Source organism: Poecilia reticulata, chromosome 18, assembly GCF_904066995.2.
Source record: "Poecilia reticulata chromosome 18, P_reticulata-male-v2, whole genome shotgun sequence".
Taxonomy (NCBI): domain Eukaryota; kingdom Metazoa; phylum Chordata; class Actinopteri; order Cyprinodontiformes; family Poeciliidae; genus Poecilia; species Poecilia reticulata.
Window position 1 is genome coordinate 18697869 of NC_088847.1, and position 21414 is coordinate 18719282.

The window sequence follows — 21414 nt, forward strand, 5'->3', positions numbered from 1 at the left end:
CTGTAACAGTCAGGATGATGCATGGCTCAGCCTGGTCGTTGCTCAAAGTCTCAGAGCTTGCATGTATTATACTGTACATCAATATGTAATCGCCAAGGTCTACGCTGCGTGCAGCACCACCCCGGAGACGCGCCATCCTTCTCCAGAGAAACCTCTTTGTCTTTCCGACTCGAAAATGTCATCCCCACTTTCACCAGAAGTGAGACTGTTACTGTCAACCACTGTCAAACTCTCTGTATCTAGGTTACAGTTGCTATAACAACTGTTGTGCATGCCAATGAGTTTCAGTGAGTCATTCTTGTACCTTATCAAAGCCACAAAACGTGTGTTTACAGGCAGATTTTCGGCACGTCTCGCATGTACAACATGGTTCTTTGTGTTGGTTTTTACAGCGGCGCCCCTTACAGAGACCTACAGTGTGACCTGATTCAGCTGTCAGGCCCACGGTTTTGAGAGAGAGTGGCTTTTCCAATCCCTTCTTGAAAATGTCTCTGAGCTGAATGACCATTTTTCAGTCTTCTGGGGGGTTTACATTCAGCCACAAAGGCTGTGTTCACTCACGCACTCTCTCAGGAGATGTACAAAACAGGTGTTTTTGTGTTTTGAACAGTACTGGAGTGCTTCATAATCATGTGTCAAGTATCCTCAGTTTTGTGTCTAAATTAGCACCAGCAGGATACACAGGAAAGCAGGCCTAAATTGGATGAGATAGACAGCATGATTTTGTTATTTTTGGCTAACAACAATTTAATTACCATATCTCATCTTCAAAACCTTCTTGTGGGAGCAAATCTGCATTCAACCAATAAACATTTTCACTGAAGAGGATAAATTTACATGCATGGACAACTATGTCATTGCAATAACACCAACTTACAGCATTATAATAAAATCAGATTCTTTGTAGGATAGGGTAGTTTATAGATGTAGCCTGTCACAATAAATAATTCATAGAGAAACCATTCGAAATTCTGCTTAAAGATATCTTCAACATGTTTATTATTCTGACTAAACATTGATTTTAACCTTTTTAGCCAATATAAATAAGTCATTTCAGGTCTCCAGATAAACTGGCAGCTAAACTGTGTAGATGTTTAAGAAATTCCACTTCAGCAATACTTAGTGACAGCTATTTTCAGCTATTTTAAAGTAATGATGTAGACTCAAAGATGAAAGTCTGATTTTCTAAATTTCCATTTGAAAATTCAACAAGCACGCCTCCTGATTTTGCCATCTAATCTACAAAAGTAAGAATTTATGAACAGCAGAATTTTCTGTGGTGGTCTTCATGTTGACACACTAATATTAGCAAAAGTACGCACATTTTAGGTGTTTTCTTGCTATATATTTGACATTAGCATTCTAAAAGCTGGCTTTAGTTTGATATAATTGGCTCAGGCAGTAGATGTCTGTAACAGGGTTTTATTTTAACAATGTTATAGATGTGAAGTTGGTCAAAATTTATGTACTCCGACTTTATTTTGTTAGTCAACAAGTTGTTTTTCCAGACTTTTGTTGGGCGTATTAAGTTTTGCTACGCTGCTCCTGGCAGTTGGTGGTTACCATAGTAACCGGTAACCGACAGCTCATCCCCCTATTTCTGTTGCTGTCTGTAACTGTGGGGCAGAAGCTTCTGGACTAAAGTTAACCATCTTATTTTCCTCTCTCGTTGGGATAAATACAGTGAACCTGAGTGTGTCTGTAGTGAAGTCAACCTACTGGACCTTAGACGAACATAGAAGGGCTACATATGTAGAGTTTTACCTTAGCAGGGTACAAAAAAAAGCAATCACTGCCTACTGGACTATGTAGCGACTGGTATGTAATGTGAACATGCAGTTTGAAAATGACGCATGCCTTCAGTACACAATTTACAGCAATCATTGCAGTACCATTTGAAAATATGGGATATTTCTGCTACTGCGTGAAGAACAAAGTGGATACAACTTCAGAGTGGCAATTACAACAGCATGTAAATATGTAAAACAAGCCTTCTTTCCAGTCCTGTTGAGTCACAGTAAGTAGGAGAAAGCAATCCAGACAAAGAGACACTCTAAACTCAATAGAAAACTTGACGAATGTATGAAATGTGTGGGAAAATATGTCAACATGACGGTACAGCTTTCTTTGATTATTATCTTGTGAACCAAAAATCATTTCTGCTTATGTGTATTTTAAAATGATAAATAATAAGAAAAAAAAGTAATATACTTGGTCATAAAAGCACATTTAAGAGTTATTAAAAATTTTAAAAATCAACGTGATCCTAAAATTTATGTCTCCTTTCTCTGCTCTTCTCTGTTTCTGCAGATCTGTGGAAAGCCAGGCGATCTACCATGCTTGTCCCCCCACCCCTCCATCCCTGCAGACAATTGCACCTGCCCCGCACACAACTTCACCCAAAACAAAAAGCAGAGGGATCAACACTTCCCTCTCTGATCCCTTCATCCATCCTCTCCCTCTCATTTCTCCCCCCTCTATTCATCTCATCACTGTCCTCCTCATCCCACCTCCTCCACTGTGCCTGCCCCAGGACTTCTACCAAGCGAACCCTCCCAGAATCCGTCACTTTCCCGGTGTTTCACTGGCTCACGCTGGTCACATGCTGCCTGCTGCCCTCTCTGATCGGAGCAGGGGAGACGTGGGGCGTCGTTTCGGCCTGCCCGTTCCACTGTGTGTGTCGAAACTTATCGGAATCGCTCAGCACGCTCTGCGCCGATAAGGGCCTGCTCTTCGTGCCGCCGCATGTCGACCGACGAACGGTGGAGCTGCGACTCGCAGACAACTTTATAACAGAGGTGGGCGGGATTGACTTTGTCAACATGACCGGACTGGTTGATCTGACGCTGTCGAGGAACACAATCCACCTGATTCGACCTATGGCCTTTGCTGACCTGGAAAGTCTGCGCTCTTTGCACCTGGATGGTAAGCCATGATCATTTTTCCCGAAGGTCTCTAGTATAGAATATTAATTTAGCACCTTTTTACAGGAGAACTATTCTCTCATTGTGTTATTTAGGTAACCGCTTGACAACGATTGGACCTAAGGACCTTGCAGGATTGACTAACCTGCAACACCTGATAGTCAACAACAACCAGCTGGTGAAAGTCTCCGTCGAGGCTTTTGATGACTTCTTGCTCACTCTAGAGGACCTCGACATGTCCTACAATAATCTTCGGAGGCAAGTTTTTTTTTTTTTTAAATCAATCAAAATATATTCCCCAACATCAGGCTTGTCGATAGTTGGCTCTTTCCAGAAATACTCATGCTACATCTGATAACACCATCTAAACTAAGACAGATTTCACCTTCCGCACACAAGAACTTCTTTCCTTAAACTTACTCTCTTAAAATGACCTTGATCTCATCTAACTTCTTATGCCTTAGTCTCTAAAATGTAATTTTTAACTTAGAGTGTCATGCACAAAGCAAATTCGGTGCTTGTCGATGTGTGACAAAGTTCACTTCATGAATTATCCTGTTCAAGTTTTTGAAATAACCCATAAAGTATAACTTTAAGTAAGATTTACGTGTTAAACTCTACTTGATGAGTAGAATGATTCGATGTTTGAAAACTTTAAAGAAATGTCGGCTTCTACCATGAAATGGTTTTACCTGCAAAGACTGACATTTTTAACAGAATCTCATTTGAGTTTATTTTTTCTCTTCTATGTCAGAAGTAAACAAACATGTTTGTCATTGATGGTAAATGAACCTTTGATTAATTTACTTGCTTCTCTATATGTGGATTTAGATGTAATTTCCTCTAAGGTACAGAGAATTCAAGCTTTAGCTGATAAAGCTTATTAATACACATTAGTTTGATGTAACACAGTCTGTCAATGTTACACTATCGACAGGACTAACAATATCTTTTCTCAACTGGGCCTCAATATGGATCCAAACTAACAATAAAAAAGATTCCAGAATCCAAAGGCACAATAGCAACAGCCAGTAACATCTGAGTCAGTGAAGACCATTATGAACGCAACGTTAAAACTGCTGAGGCCAGAAGATGACTGAGAGCTCAGAAAACTGAATCAATTTTGATGAGGTTATAATTTTCTTTCACTTCGATTCAGTTATGGCTCCAATGAAGGCATTGTGAAGCTCACTCCTCTGAATGACTATACATTACTATGGATATTGTATACGGTTCATACTTGAGTGCACAATGTAATACTTTGATAAGGTCATTATAGAACAATGGATGATTTTTACAGCTTCGCTATTCTTCAGGGCTAAATAGTTTGGCTGAATAATCACAGTCCTCTCTCCTCTTTCCAAAGCAGCACACAATGCAGATCATTTTAGCAGCAGTCGGCTGTCGGTCGTCAAAATGTTTAAATTGTTTCTCCAAGATGAGCACTGCAGCCTTTCCGAGGCCTCTACCAAACCTTGAAAGTGCAGAGTTGCAGTTCTGAACAGAAAAGAAGCCGCTGCTCGAATCACTCGGTGGCTATTAAGGAGTCTATTCTGAGCGTTGAAGAATCTGTGTCACACTCTCCCATAATGAGTAAAAATACTGTGGAAACGGGTTAAGTCACGCAAGAAACTCTTCAGATCCGACTTATCAAGGTAGAAGTTTCACCCTGTGACCCTATTACATGCAAACTGGATATTCATGTTCTTGATGAATTCACTTTCAAATGAACAGGCCTTGTAAAAAAAAATCCATTAACAATTTACAGCTTGGGTTTATATGATGGTAATTTGCAATGATATTAGGTTGCTACGTGATGGAAATAACTGCAAAAAGTTGATGAAAACCAACTCATCTGCACTACTACAAAATGAACCACGAGCATCAATTCAGTGATCTTATTGTTAGCTCAGAGGGAAGTGCTAATGAGGAGAGAGCAGCTGATATCACTCTGTCATTCTGATTGAATTAGAAGAGCAGAATGGTGACTGTAAAAGGAAGCAGTGGAAGAAAACATGTTTGCATTTGCATTAAAACTGCTTCACTGGGAGTAGCACTGCTGCTAATAATATGAGCGCTTATTAAACACTCAAGAACGCAAAAGAGAAAGGTGCAGTTGGCTTAAAGAAAGGAAGGCAGCGGCTTTTAGATGCTAGCTAGGTGCCAAAAAAAGAAGCCAAATCTGTCCAAGAAAATCATCAAGTGAATGGAATACAGAGAACTGAAGCAAGGTTATGTTTTTCTTTTAACACCCCTCCAATTTGTTTGTGACATCTGGAAAGTAATTTTCTCAAAGGAGAGAAGGTGAACGCCGCCATTAGTCATTTGTAGTGGTGACAGTGAAGCATCTAGAGACGTTGCCATGAAAAGAAAAAGAAACTGGGATCAAAACATTCCTCTAGAGAAACTGGATTCATTCCCTTGATACTCAAGATCTTAATTTGCAGATCTGATATCCAAGGTGAACTGCCAAAAGTCTTAAAAAAAGATTTGTAGAAATAACTCTTTGAATAAACTATATGTACACTCACTTAACAGTTTATCAAGCATACATTTGTAGGACTGGGTTTATACTTTGTTAAAAAATTTCTCAGTAATTTTAGTCCATTTTGAAAAGATGATGCAATTGAAGCATATTTGTCGCCTGCACATCCATAATGACAATCACCTGGAAGTGCTCAACTGGACTGAGATCAGGTGACCGTAGAGGATTAGAGTGATTAGCGTGAACTCACCTAAGATGGCTACACCAAAGGGTCCCAATGCAGCGGACATGAAGGACAACCACTTCCAGAAGGAAGCTCTGCTCGAGTGTGATAAACAAGCAGTTTCTGAAATACTCAGACCAATTCCTCTGGCACAAACAAGTAGATCACGTTAAAAGTCACTTAGATTTCCATTCTGATGTTAACTTATCAAGTCATTTTCATCAAGTCTAAATGTCTAGATGCATGAAGTTGAGTCAGGGCTTAAAGTAAAAAAAATCCTGAGCCTGAAACTTATAGTTATGATAGAAATTAACTATACCATTGCTATTGCCACCGTTTAATAAAAAGTGTCTTTGAATAGTGCAACAATTGCTTCTAACAATACAATTAACAAGCTAAACACTCAAACTTAAATAAGACTTCAGTACATTTCAACTCAAAACAAAATGTAAAATGTCTGTTCCCTAAAGGTTTGCCTTACAGGCAAAAATCCCTCAACATTAAATAAGAGTCCTTTCAGTCAATGTTTTCGCAAGTAATTTAGAACATGCAACATTACCAACTAAATCAGTGTTTCTCAACCTTTTCCGGCCCAGCGCACCTCAAGCCTTTATCCAGGTCCCTCACCGCCCCCCAATAAAGAATTTGCAGGCTACTTTGCACTGACTATTATTTTATTATTAATATAACTATCACTATTGTAGATGTTTTGATTTTTATGCTCGTTTCTGTATTTATCATCACGATAATTTCCCAGAGAACAAAAAAGTCATGGGAATAGAAATTATTTTCACAGGTGTCTATGAAAAATGCAATGAACATTCAACTTAAAATTGGTAGGCTTAACAGCAGCCAATCTCATTCTTTTCCATTTTATAGTTGTTAAATATTCCACAAAATGACCAGATAAAAGATGTACAACATGCCAGTTTAAACTTTGAACTATTTACAAAACGACTGAGCTCTGCAACATTAAAACATGGATAGAACTGTAACTACATTAATCATAGCTCTTCTTCTCTTCAGTGTTTCTGTCGGTTTCTGTGCTGCCTTCAGGAAAATGGGACATCAGATTATCATCCATAAAACTTCACCCTCATGGCATTTTTTTGTTCAAACCAGAGCTTTCAGTGGAAAAACAAAAGTTCCAGGTCCTTTTAATGCCATACACATATGAGACAGAAACATGGATTATGTCTTTATATAGACCTGTTTATTGATTATATAATATCACTGGACAGAAATTACAAAGAACAAATCTGGTTCTTAATCAAATCCTAATGAGTCAAATTTTAAGTGTCATGGAGTCTCATGACATTAACACTGACATGAAAAATAATATTGAAGAAATGAATATATCAAATCTAATTAAAAACATAAAAATAAGTGATAAGTTCTTTACTGTTATGGTCTGTAAGATATATTTATTCTCGGTACTAGATGTGGTCTCAACAAACCCATGGCACTTCATCAATATTTTACCTTTTATCTGGAAATAGTGTCCGTTTATTCTTGCCATACAGTCTCTGTATTAATTGTTGCTCAGCTCATCATCTTCTGCGCCTCCTAATCGTCATGTGTTTCACATCATGTGTTGATTTTTCACTGTTTAGCGTCGGGTTCTCTGTTTTTATGCCATAATTCACATCTAATTCGTCGCTCTGTTTTATGTCCCGCTTCTCCTGTTTCAGAGTTTTGCGCAAGGTGCGCCTCGGTTTTTTTTTTTGTTTTTTTAAACGTATGGTGCAGGGCGGTCGGGAACCGTATTGATGGGGAAAAGGCAGACTGACAAACCTTTTAAAACAATGTAAACAATTTCGGTATTCTGATTGTTGAAATTTAAAAGTGCTGTGGTACCGTTGTTCTATCACACCAGTTTCATACCGGACCACTTACAGCACCGGTGATAGCGCTATAAAATGAACGCTACAAAATACAGTTTTAGCAAGTTGCTCAGTCTAAACTGGTATTGTTGTGATTGTAAAGTGTAAAGTTAACCTTCGCCCCCTTTTGTAAAAATTTCCGCCAGCTTCCCGCTTGTCCTCTTTCCACTAGCCATGCCCAGCGCCACTTGTTTTTCATTTCTTTCTCAAGTAAACGTGTTTCTTTACCGGGTCAGACAAACTCCATCTTCTTTCATATCGCATTTGATTTAACCGTCGAACCGAACACATGCGCTTCTTTTCTACAAACCGTTATACAGTCATTGGTCAAGAACACGGGAGCTAGAATTCTGATTGGCAGACATCTTTGTTGACGGAGCTCTTTAAGCCCGGAGACTAGTTTGGTTGAGGTGGACCGTTTGGTCAAAAGTCGGAAATCCGGCCCCCGGCCGGAGCTCTTTAAGCCCCGAGTTGAGTCCATGAGACTGGCTATTTGTACTCTGACGTAATTGATAAGCAGCATCTCTCACAAAGTATTTGATACCAGTTATGTGTTTTATTTCAAAAGCAGAAAAGCTTTACAGTCTCAAAGGTTGTATTGACAAATGTATAATTGGCTAAATTTAACAAGATTAAAAGGTTTTGGGAGAAAAATGCCAGAGTACAACATCTTGCTAATGAATTCCTGAACTTGAAGCTAAAAGCACAATGCACACTTTTCTCCAAGCTACCTTTGCCTCTCGTATGTGAACAATGTGGAAACATTCATAACTGCAGAACGATGGTGATAATATGCTGGAGACAGGGAGTCATTGAAAACAACCAAAACTGCCTTTGGTCTTTGCCAAAAGCAGTTCTGTTCTTTATCCTTTAACTTTACCATTCTTTGTCATCAAATGATGTCCAGCTGAACAAAAATCGTTACAGAAAAAACTCTGAGAAAGGAACAAAATGCGACACCAACATGCCAGGAACAGATATCTTCATGTTTTACTGTCTGATTTCTGAGTTGTTAGTCATTAGTTGAAAACATTGAAAAGTGCTTAAAGACTGCAATAAAAGTTGTGCTTTGAATTGAAATCTGAACATCTGTCATAAAAATGTTGCAGTTTTTGCCACTTCTCTGAACTACAGCTGATTTAATCACAATCCTTTTAAAGAAATTACAACCTTACATTGTGTTAATCCGCCCACAAGGGAGAGGAAACGATCAAGGAGACCAGTTTTAGTTTCAGATTCATTTTTTTCCCTCTCAGATGGGCATCCATCATGGCAAAGTTTACTTTTTGAAAAAGTCTCTGGAATCCCTCTAAATATCATCTTATTCCTACAGGGTGCCATGGGAGTCTATTCAAAACATGGCCAGTCTCCACACTCTGAACCTGGACCATAACCTAATAGACCACATAGCAGAAGGAGTCTTTGGGGAGCTTTACAAGCTGGCGCGGCTGGATATGACCTCCAACCGGCTCAGGACTCTGCCACCTGATCCGCTCTTTGCAAGGTACATCTTAAGATTTCTCCTTTCAGTTCTGTAGGGAAACGGCTTCTGTGGGAAAATACTACTGAATGCATGAATGTGGTTTTTGAATGTGTTTGCTATGGTGACATCCTACATTGACTTGCAAAGCAAAAACCAGACGAGTTTTAATATTTTAACTTAAAATAAACTATACCATGCCCGGCTGCTTTAAAAGCTTAGATTGTACATTAGCCAACATATTTTCCCATCACTTTGGTCTTGGTCCCACTGAGCTGCATGTGCTTTTATAAAAACATTTGAGAATGTAGTCACTGAAAGCAACATCTCATTTGCTGCTGAACGTTTAATCTATATGCTGCCTAATGCACCCATTTCTTGCTTTAATCCAATAAGTTATAATTGATATGTCACTTTTACTGAGTGCTTGATTTAAAAAATAAGGTAAATATGTAATTTGATGTAATTTTTTCATCTGCCTCTTTGGAAACCGTAAGAAAGCAACTTTAAGTCATAATTTTCTCAGTATCTGCCAAACATCCAAATCACCTGGGGACATAGTATATATATGGGAATATAGTAAGTTAAATAAAAAATAAACAATTTTACACACATTTTACTTTCCACCAGATCACAGACGGGAGCGATTAGTCCAACTCCCTACAATGCTGTCATAAGTCTGAATTTTGGAGGGAACCCACTCCACTGTAACTGTGAGCTGCTGTGGCTGAGGAGGCTAATCAGAGGAGACGACATGGAGACATGTGCCACCCCGACACACCTGGCTGGAAGGTAAGAGTTAAACATGCCGATGGATCAGTCATGCTGGTTCTAGAACAAAAAGCATTTCTGAGTTAGCCTGGGTTGGGTTTTCTGGAGCCTGAATGGTATTTACATGGTAGTTTCCAAGAGCTTTCATGGACTTTTTATGACTAATGGAATCAGATACTTCCCCTGAACTTACCAGCTACTATCCTAGAACTTTCTCAGGATCTTAGAAGGAATTTTACATAGATTCTCTCTAGAACTTAGCATGTACTTTCCAAAGGCTCTCTCTGGAACTTAGGTATTTTTTAAGGACTCAAGAACTTAGCAAGTAGTTTCCTAAGACTCTCTAGAAGTTAACAGGTACTTTAATAAGACTTTCTCTAGAAGTTAACATATACTTTCCTAAGACTTTCTTTGGAACTTAGCAGGTACTTCAATAAGATTTTCTCTGGAACTTAACAAGTACTTTCCCAAGACTTTCTCTAGAAGTTAACAGGTGTATTCTTAGAACTTTCAAGAAACTGAAACTTTTTTTGGGAACTTACCCTGCATATTCCTAGGACTTTTCCATGAACTTACCAGTACTTTCCTAGGAGTTTCCCATGAATTTATGAGGGGTTTCCTAGTTTTTTCTCTGATCATATCGGGTATATTTCCAAGGACTGTCTATTTTGCAGTAAAAATCAGACGGTGTGTGCAGAGAAAATGAACATCTGTTACAGTCATCTGTCCTTAATTAGTGTTTGCTCAGTGTAGCATTACGTGTTCATACAGCTGAATATTCCTTGACCCTCAATATATTAACAACTTTAAAGAATATTCCATGAGTCTGCTGAAACTTTCTCTGAGGTAATAATTCTCTTTCTTCCTTTGGTCTTCTAGATATTTTTGGTCGATCCCTGAGGAGGAGTTTACATGCGAACCACCTCTCATCACCCGTCACACCCACAAGCTGTGGGTGCTGGAGGGACAGCGTGCCACTTTAAAATGCCGTGCCATTGGAGACCCTGAGCCAATAGTCCACTGGGTTTCTCCAGATGATCGCATCGTTGCCAACTCTTCCCGGACCAGCTCCTTTAGCAACGGGACTCTGGATATCTTGGTGACGGTGGCCCGGGATGATGGAGCGTACACATGTATTGCGATAAATGCCGCAGGTGAAGCTACCGCTACGGTGGATTTGAAAATAATTCCCCTGCCTCACCGAGGCGGGGTCAGTGGAAACACTGGGGTAAACACCGTTAACGGAAAGAACAACAGGAGTACGACCAATGGGATTTTACGGACAGATCCGGGTTCGTCGGATATCAGCACGGGGAAAAACGGAGGGATTAACAACGGCGCGGGACGCGGAGCAGAGTCCGACGACGGGAGTTTAGGAGACGGAGAGGCCAACGAAGGAGAGAGCGGAAAATCCTCTGAGGGAGAGAGGGCAGATGGAGGAAGCATGGAGGACGACGAGGGGGGCGAGGAGGAGGGCAGGATGGTTGGAGTACAGGGAGTGACCTCCACCTCGGCTCAGGTGCGGTGGGATTTGGGACGTTTGTCCGAAGCGTACGTTGTGTGGATGTATCAGATACAGTACAACTGCACTGCCGACGAGACCCTCATCTACAGGTAAGTCGGTCTTTATATTCAACAGCAATCAGAGCCTTTCTTCTGGTTTCAGTTTTGATATTTTATGTTCAAGTCAACTCTTGTTGTCAGGCTATCCATAAAAAACATGAAGCCTGTTTACCTTCAAAGATCCTTAAATATTTATCCCTTACATTGAAACTGTTCATTTTCTGCACTGACAAGCAGGCAGCTCAAGGGACGGATGAATGTGAGCTCAAATGAGGAAATGGAGGCGCAAAGGTAGTAAATAATTTATGCCCATCACTGTGTGACACCAAAACCCTACAGGTGAATAGTTACAGGACATAAATGAGCAAAGAAAGGGATTTACAAGGGGATGAATAATTTAAGAAGGGTGTTTTAAGGTAGGAGAGCGCGCTATGAAGCGTGCTCTGCAATATGAAAGCCTGCAGATGCAACCACAGTGCACAAGTCTTAATATCCACAAATTTCCTATTTAGTCTCATCATTTTGTTGGAGTGTTGATAGACCAATATGATATGATATATTTTGAAGTGGTGATGGTTTTTGTTTTGTCAGATGGGACCAAGATCTTTTTTGGCACCCCAAATTTTAATCAATAATTATCACTTTACTCAATCTAGTTGGGCTTTGACTAAAAGACTAAAATTTCAGTAACTTGATGAAGTAAAGATGAGCCACACTAGCATTGAAAGGTGGTTCTGTAATGCACTGAAGGTCTGAGAAAAAATGCATGCAACACTACAACACTCCTTTTTAATTCATCACATTAAATTGTGACAAAATGTAAAAACTTTCAGAATTGAAATGTGTTGAAAACTAACTGGATGCCAGTCTAACTTTTTTTTAATTTAAAATCTAAATATATTTAGTTTAAAAATTGCCAACCTTGCAATCCAAAATCTAGAGCTAAACAGAAAGACAGAACCAAGATCTGACTCAGGAGGGTGAAGGAAACAAGCACCTAAATTTATAGAGTGGCTTCTAGCTATTTGGTGTACTTACATGTTCAATACCACTTCCAAGTTCATGAATTATGTCCGTGCTCCGAGTTTACTGCCTCTGAATTTACAAGCAGAGCCTGATGAAACTTTAAACTGATGGAACCGTTGTTAGTGGGGAAACAGCAGCTGAGGCAGCGAGGAGGGGCGAGACCAACACCATTCATTTTCTGGATTTCAACTGGCACCATTAGAGGTATTCACTGTCGCTCCCCTTAGGTGTTATAAAGAAGGCATTAAGCAGAAAGCAGTACTGAGAAAGGGGCATGAGGTGGCAACTGCATGACTGGAGGAGGGCAGACAACACAGTGAATTGATTGGGAATATAAAAATAAATGGAAGAGCTATAATTAGAGTCAGAAGGGACAGTCAGGTGAATATGAGGTAAAAATGAAGGCTGTGAGATCTCAGGGGGAGGAGAAGAGAGACTGAGGGAGTGAGGGAAGATAGATGACAGGCTGCGCTCAAATCACCTTAGGAGAGTCTGAGATAAGGAAGGGATGGGTGACAGAAGACAAACTGACAGGGACCGAGGGGAAAGAGAGAGGAGGTGGACCCAAAATGCTCCTTCAGGACAAACCAAGAAAATGAAGATAGAAAAAGGGAGATTTAAATGCAACCTCCTAAAATAGACTCACAAAAAGAAAAGGTGTGAACAGATGACAAAAACCAAGGTGAAGAAGTAGGGTTTGAACTGGAAATAAAAGATGCCAGAAGATGTGAAGCATCTTTAAGGAGGGGAAAAAAAGAAAAGAAAACGTTGAGTCGCTTAATAGGATAAAAGCAGATAAGTAATGGGGCAATAAAAGCACGTCCACTGGGGAGAGAGTGGAGGCAAACATGTCCACATGAAATGTGGCATTAAAACAAACCAATGATAAATATGAGCCTTCCAGAGACACGTGAAACAACGTCAGGTAGAATAAATTGAATGAAAGACTTCAAATCCCTTGCCAAATACTGTAATCATTCCCCTAAATTAAAAGGAAGCTTACCTTTTAAAGGTTTGACTTTTTTTTAACTACAAGTCCATTATCTCCAAAAACACTATTTTAAAGGATAAACATGGAAAAACAATCAATATGCAGCCCTAAAAAGCCAAAAATGCCTCAGACGAGCTGAACTAAACGAAAAACAAAGTATAACGAAATCGTTAAATTATTGGGTTTTATTTATGGAGACAAAATAAAAATTATCAGGCCTTCTCCAGTTTCTAAAATTATTCAAAATTTAATGTGCTGGGGTGAAAAAACAGACTCCTCCATGTCATTTATTAAACAACAATCATGCCTAGGAGTAAGAATAGCAGCCTGTGTGAAAGTCTGAAAAATACAGGTGTGTGCCAACAACGCCCAGGTGGACGAAGGTCAACCATCACCTTCCACAAGCAATTTCTGCTGCTTAATAAATCAGTGAAGAGTTATAAGTCCATTTTGAAACCATTCAAAGTCCATTGTTTTACAGTGAGAAAGATTATTAACAAGTTGAGCACATTTATGACAACTTCCAGTCTCACTGAAGCAATTTTCTTAGATTGTATGGCTCAGAGGAGTTACAAAACACCCCAAGAGCTCCATCTCAGACTCTGCAGGCTTCAGTTTGCCTTTTAGATGTTAAAGTTTTTGACAGAGCAATTAGCGAAACACTCAACAAGTATAGCTTGTTACAGCTGACAGGAGAAAGCCTCGTCTCTTGAAAAAGAAAATAGCACCACGATTTAGGTTTTGAGACGTTGCTTCAAACCGAACCGCAGCACTTCTGAAACATTGTCATCTGGACAGACCAAATCACTGACGTTTGGACCAATCCGTGATTGGAGGAAATCTCACAGCACATTGCCACAAAAACGTTATTCTACCTGGTCACGCACAATGGTGGAGGAGTGATTACATGGATTTGTTTAGCAGCTATAGAGAGTTACAGTTTATTGCTGCTAAATGCGGTTCCAAAGCGTTGGGATAAATTGATGGAGACGCCACATGCAGCGTCTTCAAGAATTCTGTTGTAAACTCGTTTGATTAAAACTACACAACCTGGTAAAGACCAGAATTTTCATTATTTTCTGAAAAGTAAAAGCTCAGCATGAACACAAAAGGTCTATATATGTTTTATCATGACTGCAGTTAATCAGAAATCCTAAAATGTAATGACTCTTTACAAGCCCCCAGTAGGTCATTAGCAAGCTGGTTAGGTTACACCAAAGCAATGCAAATTAAAGGTCAACATATGGAAATAATGAGCAAACATTTTACTAAATTGCAAACAAAGGCTATAAAATTGATTGTGGAACATGACCTTGAAAAATGCTCATGAATTCTGATAATTAGCAAACGACCTCAACATTTGTAAACACTTTTTCATTAAAGTCTCGTGCCTGTAATTTGCTTCCTCAGTTGTCTCACAAGCTTTTAACTTTCAGGTTTGGCAAAAAGCTAAAAATCCACAAAGGATGTGTGTTGAGCAGGTATTTGTTGAATCGTGTCTCCCCAGGCTGAGTTTACCTCTTAAAGACAAAGACGTGTCAAGTAAAGACTTTAAAGGAGCCAGCTTTGGGCTTTATGTGAAGTGATGCCTCAAACATACAGTTTGAAGAGAAAGAAAACCAAAATGGCCAGGAAGGGATAAACATGGCGAGTCAAGACAATTCAAACAGAGCAGATATTTAAGTTTGGTAAAGGGGGGATCTGAGATTTAACTAGAAAAACCCCCAGAGTTTTCAAAGTAGCAGGATGAAGGCTATGTTTTCTGCAGAAAGCTGCAAATGCTACAGTATATGACAGGGGTGGGCAATCCTGGTCGTGGAGGGCCGGTGTCCTGCATCTCTTAAATGTCTCCCTGGTTCAACACACTTGAATCCAACAGCTGAATCACCTCCTCAGTGCAGTCAGGTTCTCCAGAGTCCTGCTAACAACCTCATTATTTGACTCAGGTGTGTTGAAGTTGAGACGCATCGAAAAGTTGCAGGAGACCGGCTCTGGAGGCCTGGAGTTGCCCACCCCTGGTATATGATGATACATTTATCTTGTCTTAGAGCCCACCAAACAACTGCTCTTGTTACAGAGGAAGAGATGGATGAGTGTTGCAAAGAAGCTCTGTTTCCATTTTGACTGTCTCCTTTCTGCTTTGTCAGAGGCAGTTTGAAAGACATCATGCATGATGTCACGTCGTAGCACACAGATTAACGTTGAGGTTCAGAGTTTTAATCCACTTCTGCTTTTCTAAGTGGTGTGCACAACGATTACTTTAGGGTGAGTGCATTGCAAATTAATGGGTCTAAAAGACTTGAATGTCTAAATAATGTTATTTTTCTTGCTAATAACATTAGCATGCTACCAGTAGCATAATAGTAGCAGAGATAACATTAGCAAACTAATGTAATAAAAATTAGTGCGTTCTAATCAGCAAAGTGCTAGCAAGATTTTTGCTAGCATTAGCATAAGCCTGTTGTCCATACTTATACTTGTACAGTTTTAAATACAAGTGTAAAGACATGTTTTTGAGTATTTTTTGTAAAAAAATTTTTTTATTACAATTAAAGACTGAGTTCCATTTTTACCAGCTGGTGTTCAGCACTAACGGTTGCTAGTCAACAGATCACACACCGAGGTAAGGGATAACTCTGAAGGCTAGCTCGTCCAGTTTCATTGCTGCTCACTTCCAGTCTTAGGCTGGTTTCTTTAGTCGCTGAAGAACCAAACCTACGTTGACCAGATTGGTTGGATCCTCCAAAAGATCCAAACCTTGAATTTGAACATCCTCCATTTGCAGTCACGTTGAAAACAGTGCTGGTGCACACATGCTGGTGCACACAAGGGTGCTAGCATTATCGATAGCATGGTCCGTCTGCTCAGGAAGTCGTCTGGTCTGTTATTGGTTCTTATAAACAACATAACAAATTTACTGTGCACTTAAAAGAGCGATAGAAAAACTGCTAGCTTGCTGTAAAGAGCACTATGGTGAACGACTGGATGAAAACAGCTGACATATTAATTCTGCACACAACACTGCAGCTACTAAAACAAAAATCAGCTCTTTAATGGGAGGATATGTGCTGAACTGTCTTAAAATGATGTTTATTTGGTTTCTGCTGTGCACTAAGGCATAAAACAAGAGGTCAGGTTTTAAATCGGAACAAGCAGGAAGACATGCATGGCGTTAGGCAAGCATCCAAAAACACCTGGCTTCAAGTACGAAATATATTACCCCTCCTAAAGCTTTACAACATTATGTTACAGGACCATTTCACAGGAAACAGATTAAACAGTAGCTGCCACTAACGAGACAGACAGTATGGAGGAATTCAAAGTATGTTAATAGTTGAGCAGAAATCCACAATCCACATAACTTCCAACTATTAACATACTTATATTCCTCAACAACAGAAGATGGGGTGACGGACTGGAAGTTTGTATTAAGACACAAACTTCAGAGATGAATCGAAAATACAGCTCAACTTTTAAACTGGGGATTAGACAAAGGGATTGACAAAGCAGAAGAAAATAGGAAAATCAGTCTGAACAGATAAAGAGGAAATCAAAGTGGGGACCATTAAAACGAAACCAAGCCCACTACAATGCCGGAGGGGATTTACAGTATAGATTTATCTCCCATCAATGACGTGTAAGAGCCAACTGCAGCATTACACAACAGCTGGTAAACCAGGAAAAACAGAAGTCGATGAAAGGAAGACTGGCTTATGAATTGAAATGGAAAGAATAGGACTGAAAGCTTTCTGAAACAGATTTATAGAGATATTGCTGTGTTGTTTCTGCTTTAGAATGTGGCAAAAGAAACTCAACCCATCTGAATTGAGCAACGGATGCCCGAGGCACTGGGAGAAAGTGGAGAAAACAGAGGGTTTCATAACGGAAAGCAAGGAACAAAAGCGAGTGGCAAGATAGTTTGAGCAAAACGAGAACGCTAAGAGTTACGCAGACTGCAGAGCATAGCAGAGCACGCTGTGAGTGGCAGATTTAATCACTTTTAAAGGTCAGCCTCTTTCCACACGACTCCAGCCTTCGTTTTAGCCTGGATTGTGTAATTCTGATGGCATCTGTGACAGTGCCAGGTGGACGTCGTTCACCCCGTCACCCCTCCACCCTCAATGATGGCACCTGAGCTTCCCCTCCTGGAGCTCTGCCACAATGTTACAGCACCACACCTTGGTGGTCCTTGGTCAGCAAGAGAACAGATGGCAATCCCCTGGTTAAATGGAAATCTGTTTAAGTGTCCCTCAGTGAATCTATACAGATGATTAAAATAGTGGAGGGGGGCAGACCTAGCTGGTTTTGAAGGCTTCAGTGCTTCATATGTGCGGGATATGTTTTCCTAGTTACATGGTGCATGAGAACCAAGGGGGTAAAAAGCAAAACGTGCCCAAATTGCAAAATGCTTCATCTGTCATTGCATTAAAGTCCTTGATATTTTATAAATGCTTTAGCAGGTGATTAATGTCATTTATTATAATCTATCTCAACTAAATAGCTGCAAGGCGCAGGACAAAGGTTTAACCCTTCAAGACCAAACTTGTCAGCCAGATTTGCTTTACCGTATTTCTGCCACACGTTGCGTTATCTGAAAAATCCCAACGGTTTCTGAAAGGGGAGGCGTTGCGCTTTCCAGCCAATTGCAGGTTATTACGGTAATTTCACCCCCGCCATAATCACAGGGAGTGATTACAATAGGTGGTAAATTGCGAAAAGAACTTGCTAGATGTTGAAAGATCCAGTTTTTATGGATACATGGGCAAATACATTTTTACTCGCAGGAGATTTAAAGAACTGCGTTCAATTAAGATAAGCAAAAATATCCAGGCGGAGATTTGAAACTTAGGACTCAACGCTTTTACTTTTAGATCAGGACAATAGCAATGAAGAGCTACTTAGAGTTCACCCAAAACAGGCATATTCCTCCACTTCATAGCAATATTGTGCTGCAAAGCCACATTCTGGGAAACGCATTAAAGTTTACTGTATGTGCCACCGACTCCAACCCCTTTGTGTATAATATCCCATATATAAAGATGCACTCTGTTGCTTTCTATTGTACTCATGTTTTTTAAGTATGGATATTCTCCTCCAAACCCCTTGGGAAATAAGATCTGAATCAATTTATAAGAACAATCCGCCAAAAAGAGCAGTTCAAGGCTGGAAAGTCAAATTTTGACTTGGCTTTAAAACCCACTTCCATCCAGTTCCTCCCAGGTCTCAACGGGGATCAACCTTCCTGTGGAGAACTCAAAAGTGCCGAGTTCGGGACACAATTTAACGGCAACGGGAACGATCAGAGCGCCGACGAGAAAGGGGAAGTTGGAGGAGGAATCATGCAGAGTTTATGAAATAATGAGCACATTGGTTCAGACTTAAAATAAAGAGGGACGCACAATTAAAAAGAGCAGGTAGAAAGTTTGACATGCACAGAAAAGGAGCATGCTGAGAGCTAGACGGTGGAGAACAAGGCTAATGAGTCACAGGAGGGGAGGGCATTGAAGGAAATAGAACCTGAAAATTACATGAAATGCAATGCACTCATTTTCTGCTGCTAATTATACAACAGCAAACTAATATTTGGCACTCAGAGTAATGCGTGAGGTTATTAATGTACTAAAAATGCACATATTTGCAAAGCGTCTTGGCATGTTCAAGTTTCCCTTCATTGCTGCAGCCTTCTGTTTCGTCTCCTGTGACATACAACACCCCATAGCATCCAATGTAATACCACTGGGGATTCGGATACGAGCTTCCCTATTTAGCCGGGCATGAGCCTGGAAACAAGAACAAGAAATTATGCAGGAAACACGATAAGTGCATCTGCCGAGGCAAGGATTGACGGAGATGTGTCGGAGAGATAAAACGGTGGGGGGGGAGCCGAGGCATGCAGAGACAACGATGCAAAAGGGAAACGAAGACAAGCAGAAAAACAACTGGGGGAAATGAGAGCAGGGAAGGGGTCCAAGCTGTGGTGAGACGGATCCTATAGGTAGATGTAATTAAGTGTTAAATTATTTTATGAATAAATGTGTCGACTCAAATCAAAAGCTTAAGATGACAGGGAAATGGAGACAGCCAGTTCTCATCTACATGTCAGGTTGCATTAAAATGTAAAATCAGAAAGGAGAAGAAGGATGGTTTAATTTTAAAGAAACATTAAAGATCAGGAATAATATGGCTCAGGAAAAGATGAGAATCAAGAACTAAATCAGGCCTTGAGTGGTGACACAAAAATTTATCAGGATTAGTGATGAGCCGGTTTACTCAGAGTAAAAAGATTTTTTTCTTTTAGCTATATGCACAAAAGTCTAAGAAAAAAATAGACTGACGCCAATCAGGCATATCGTTACGACAGAAAGTGAATAACACGGATTATCATGGGCAAGCATAAGGATTGGAGTGAGTTTAATGAAGACCAAATTTTATCTGCTGCTACTCTGGTCCAAAGCATTTCCAAAACTGCAGATGTGTGGAGTTTTCCTGGTCAGCATCTGTCAGAAAGAGTCCAAAGTGACAAAAAGTGGTAGACTGGTGACGGACGGTGACGGACCATGGTGTTTTTGGAGGCAAGTATTTTCATGAACTGTTGAGATAAATGGTCGTCTAATTTGATTCAACTGTATATTATCAAAACTCCACTCCACACCATGGCCCGTCACCAGTCTACCAGCTTTTGTATCGTCTAATTTGTATCATCTCAAATTAGACAATACAGTTGAATCGTCTAATTTGATTCAACTGTATATCATCAACACTCCACTCTTGTTGCATTTGTTTTGGGGATAATTGGACCTGTTGACTCATGAAAACTTGACACCTACTCAAACCAAAATAAGCTACAAGATGGATACTTATTGGATTCACTAGACCACATTTCCGTGCAGCAGATTGACTTCAGTCATTTTAAATGTTTAGTTTTCAAAGCAGATTCCAAATGTACTCATGCAGATACAGGCACTGTTTCAAACCTGAATACTTTGGAGACTAAGCAGGCAACACTTAAGGTATGAAAGATTTAAATGATCTGCTGTTCACTGGAGCACAGCAAAACCTTAGGGGTTGAATCTGCCTAATCGGTGTATAACTGGAATAACCAATCAATTGAATTTGCTTGTGTTGTATAAGAGAGAGAAGTGAAGAAGCTTTCAGCTTACCGACAGTGCAGAGCAACACGTAGAGGAGGGGCGAAGTTACTCTGATTTATACAGCTGAGTAAAAGAAACAGTCACCACAGCACTTTCTCTGGTATCTCCTTAAAAAATAGACTTTAAACCAAAGGAACTTTTCACAATATCGATCTTCCCCAAGAGTGGAAAAAAAGCCAGAGTGGACATTGGATCAGAAAGAACCGAATAGACGGGGGAGAAGTAAAAGACCTCCCAAAATGAGGTATAAAAGACTGACGTCTGGACAGATGAAGAAAAACAGAAGATCTCTACAGGCTAAATCAAGGAAGACAGCCAATGAAACATTTAGCAGTTCAACAAATCAAGACCCCAAAAAGAGAGGAAAGGGTAAACGGACAAAGGAAGTGACATGAGGAAAAGGAAACAGGAGCGGTATAGATGTCAGCCAGACGAGGAGATAATTGCTTTGTTGTTCCTCCTAGACTTGCTCTCTCTCCCCTCTCCTCTGTGGCCTGGTCCTGTCAGGTGTCAGACCACCAGACTCGGCTCCGATAGTGAGGAGAATACCGGAGGAGGAGAGAGACGAGCCAAAACATCCCCCTTCATTTCCTTGGCTTTAACTCTCTTCCTCTTCTTCCTGGATTCAGATAATCACTCACCATCTTCAACAACAAAACAGACTCTCTTCCATGGTGCATGCCTTTTTTGTCGGTTTTAACCAAACAGCAATTTGAAACTCAGCATCAGATCACTCTGTGTAGGTTAAGAGAACAATAAAATCTGCCACAAGCATTTAAATAAATTGCTTAATCTGATTTCCAACAAAAGGCGACATTATCACGACGTGCTCTTAGGATTTAGTTGAGTATCATTTCCTTTTGTCCAGGGTGTGTATGCACACAACATGGCTGCACGAAAACAAATCGGCTCATCAA

General features: G+C 40.1%; 2 protein-coding genes across 4 annotated transcripts in view; one reads left to right on the plus strand and one right to left on the minus strand.

The window, feature by feature from the left end:
- The window catches only part of pcxb (pyruvate carboxylase b), a 392212-nt gene that overhangs the window by 142038 nt on the left and 228760 nt on the right, over positions 1-21414 (minus strand). The window lies entirely within an intron of this gene.
- The window catches only part of LOC103480729 (leucine-rich repeat and fibronectin type-III domain-containing protein 4), a 52273-nt gene that overhangs the window by 22546 nt on the left and 8313 nt on the right, over positions 1-21414 (plus strand). For both annotated transcript variants that reach the window (XM_008435890.3, XM_081599190.1), the window contains exons 3-7: positions 2311-2925; positions 3020-3182; positions 8849-9019; positions 9626-9787; positions 10646-11380. In XM_008435890.3, the coding sequence (XP_008434112.2) occupies positions 2337-2925; positions 3020-3182; positions 8849-9019; positions 9626-9787; positions 10646-11380 (1820 nt within the window). In that variant the 5' untranslated portion in view covers positions 2311-2336. The remainder of the gene's footprint in view (positions 1-2310; positions 2926-3019; positions 3183-8848; positions 9020-9625; positions 9788-10645; positions 11381-21414) is intronic.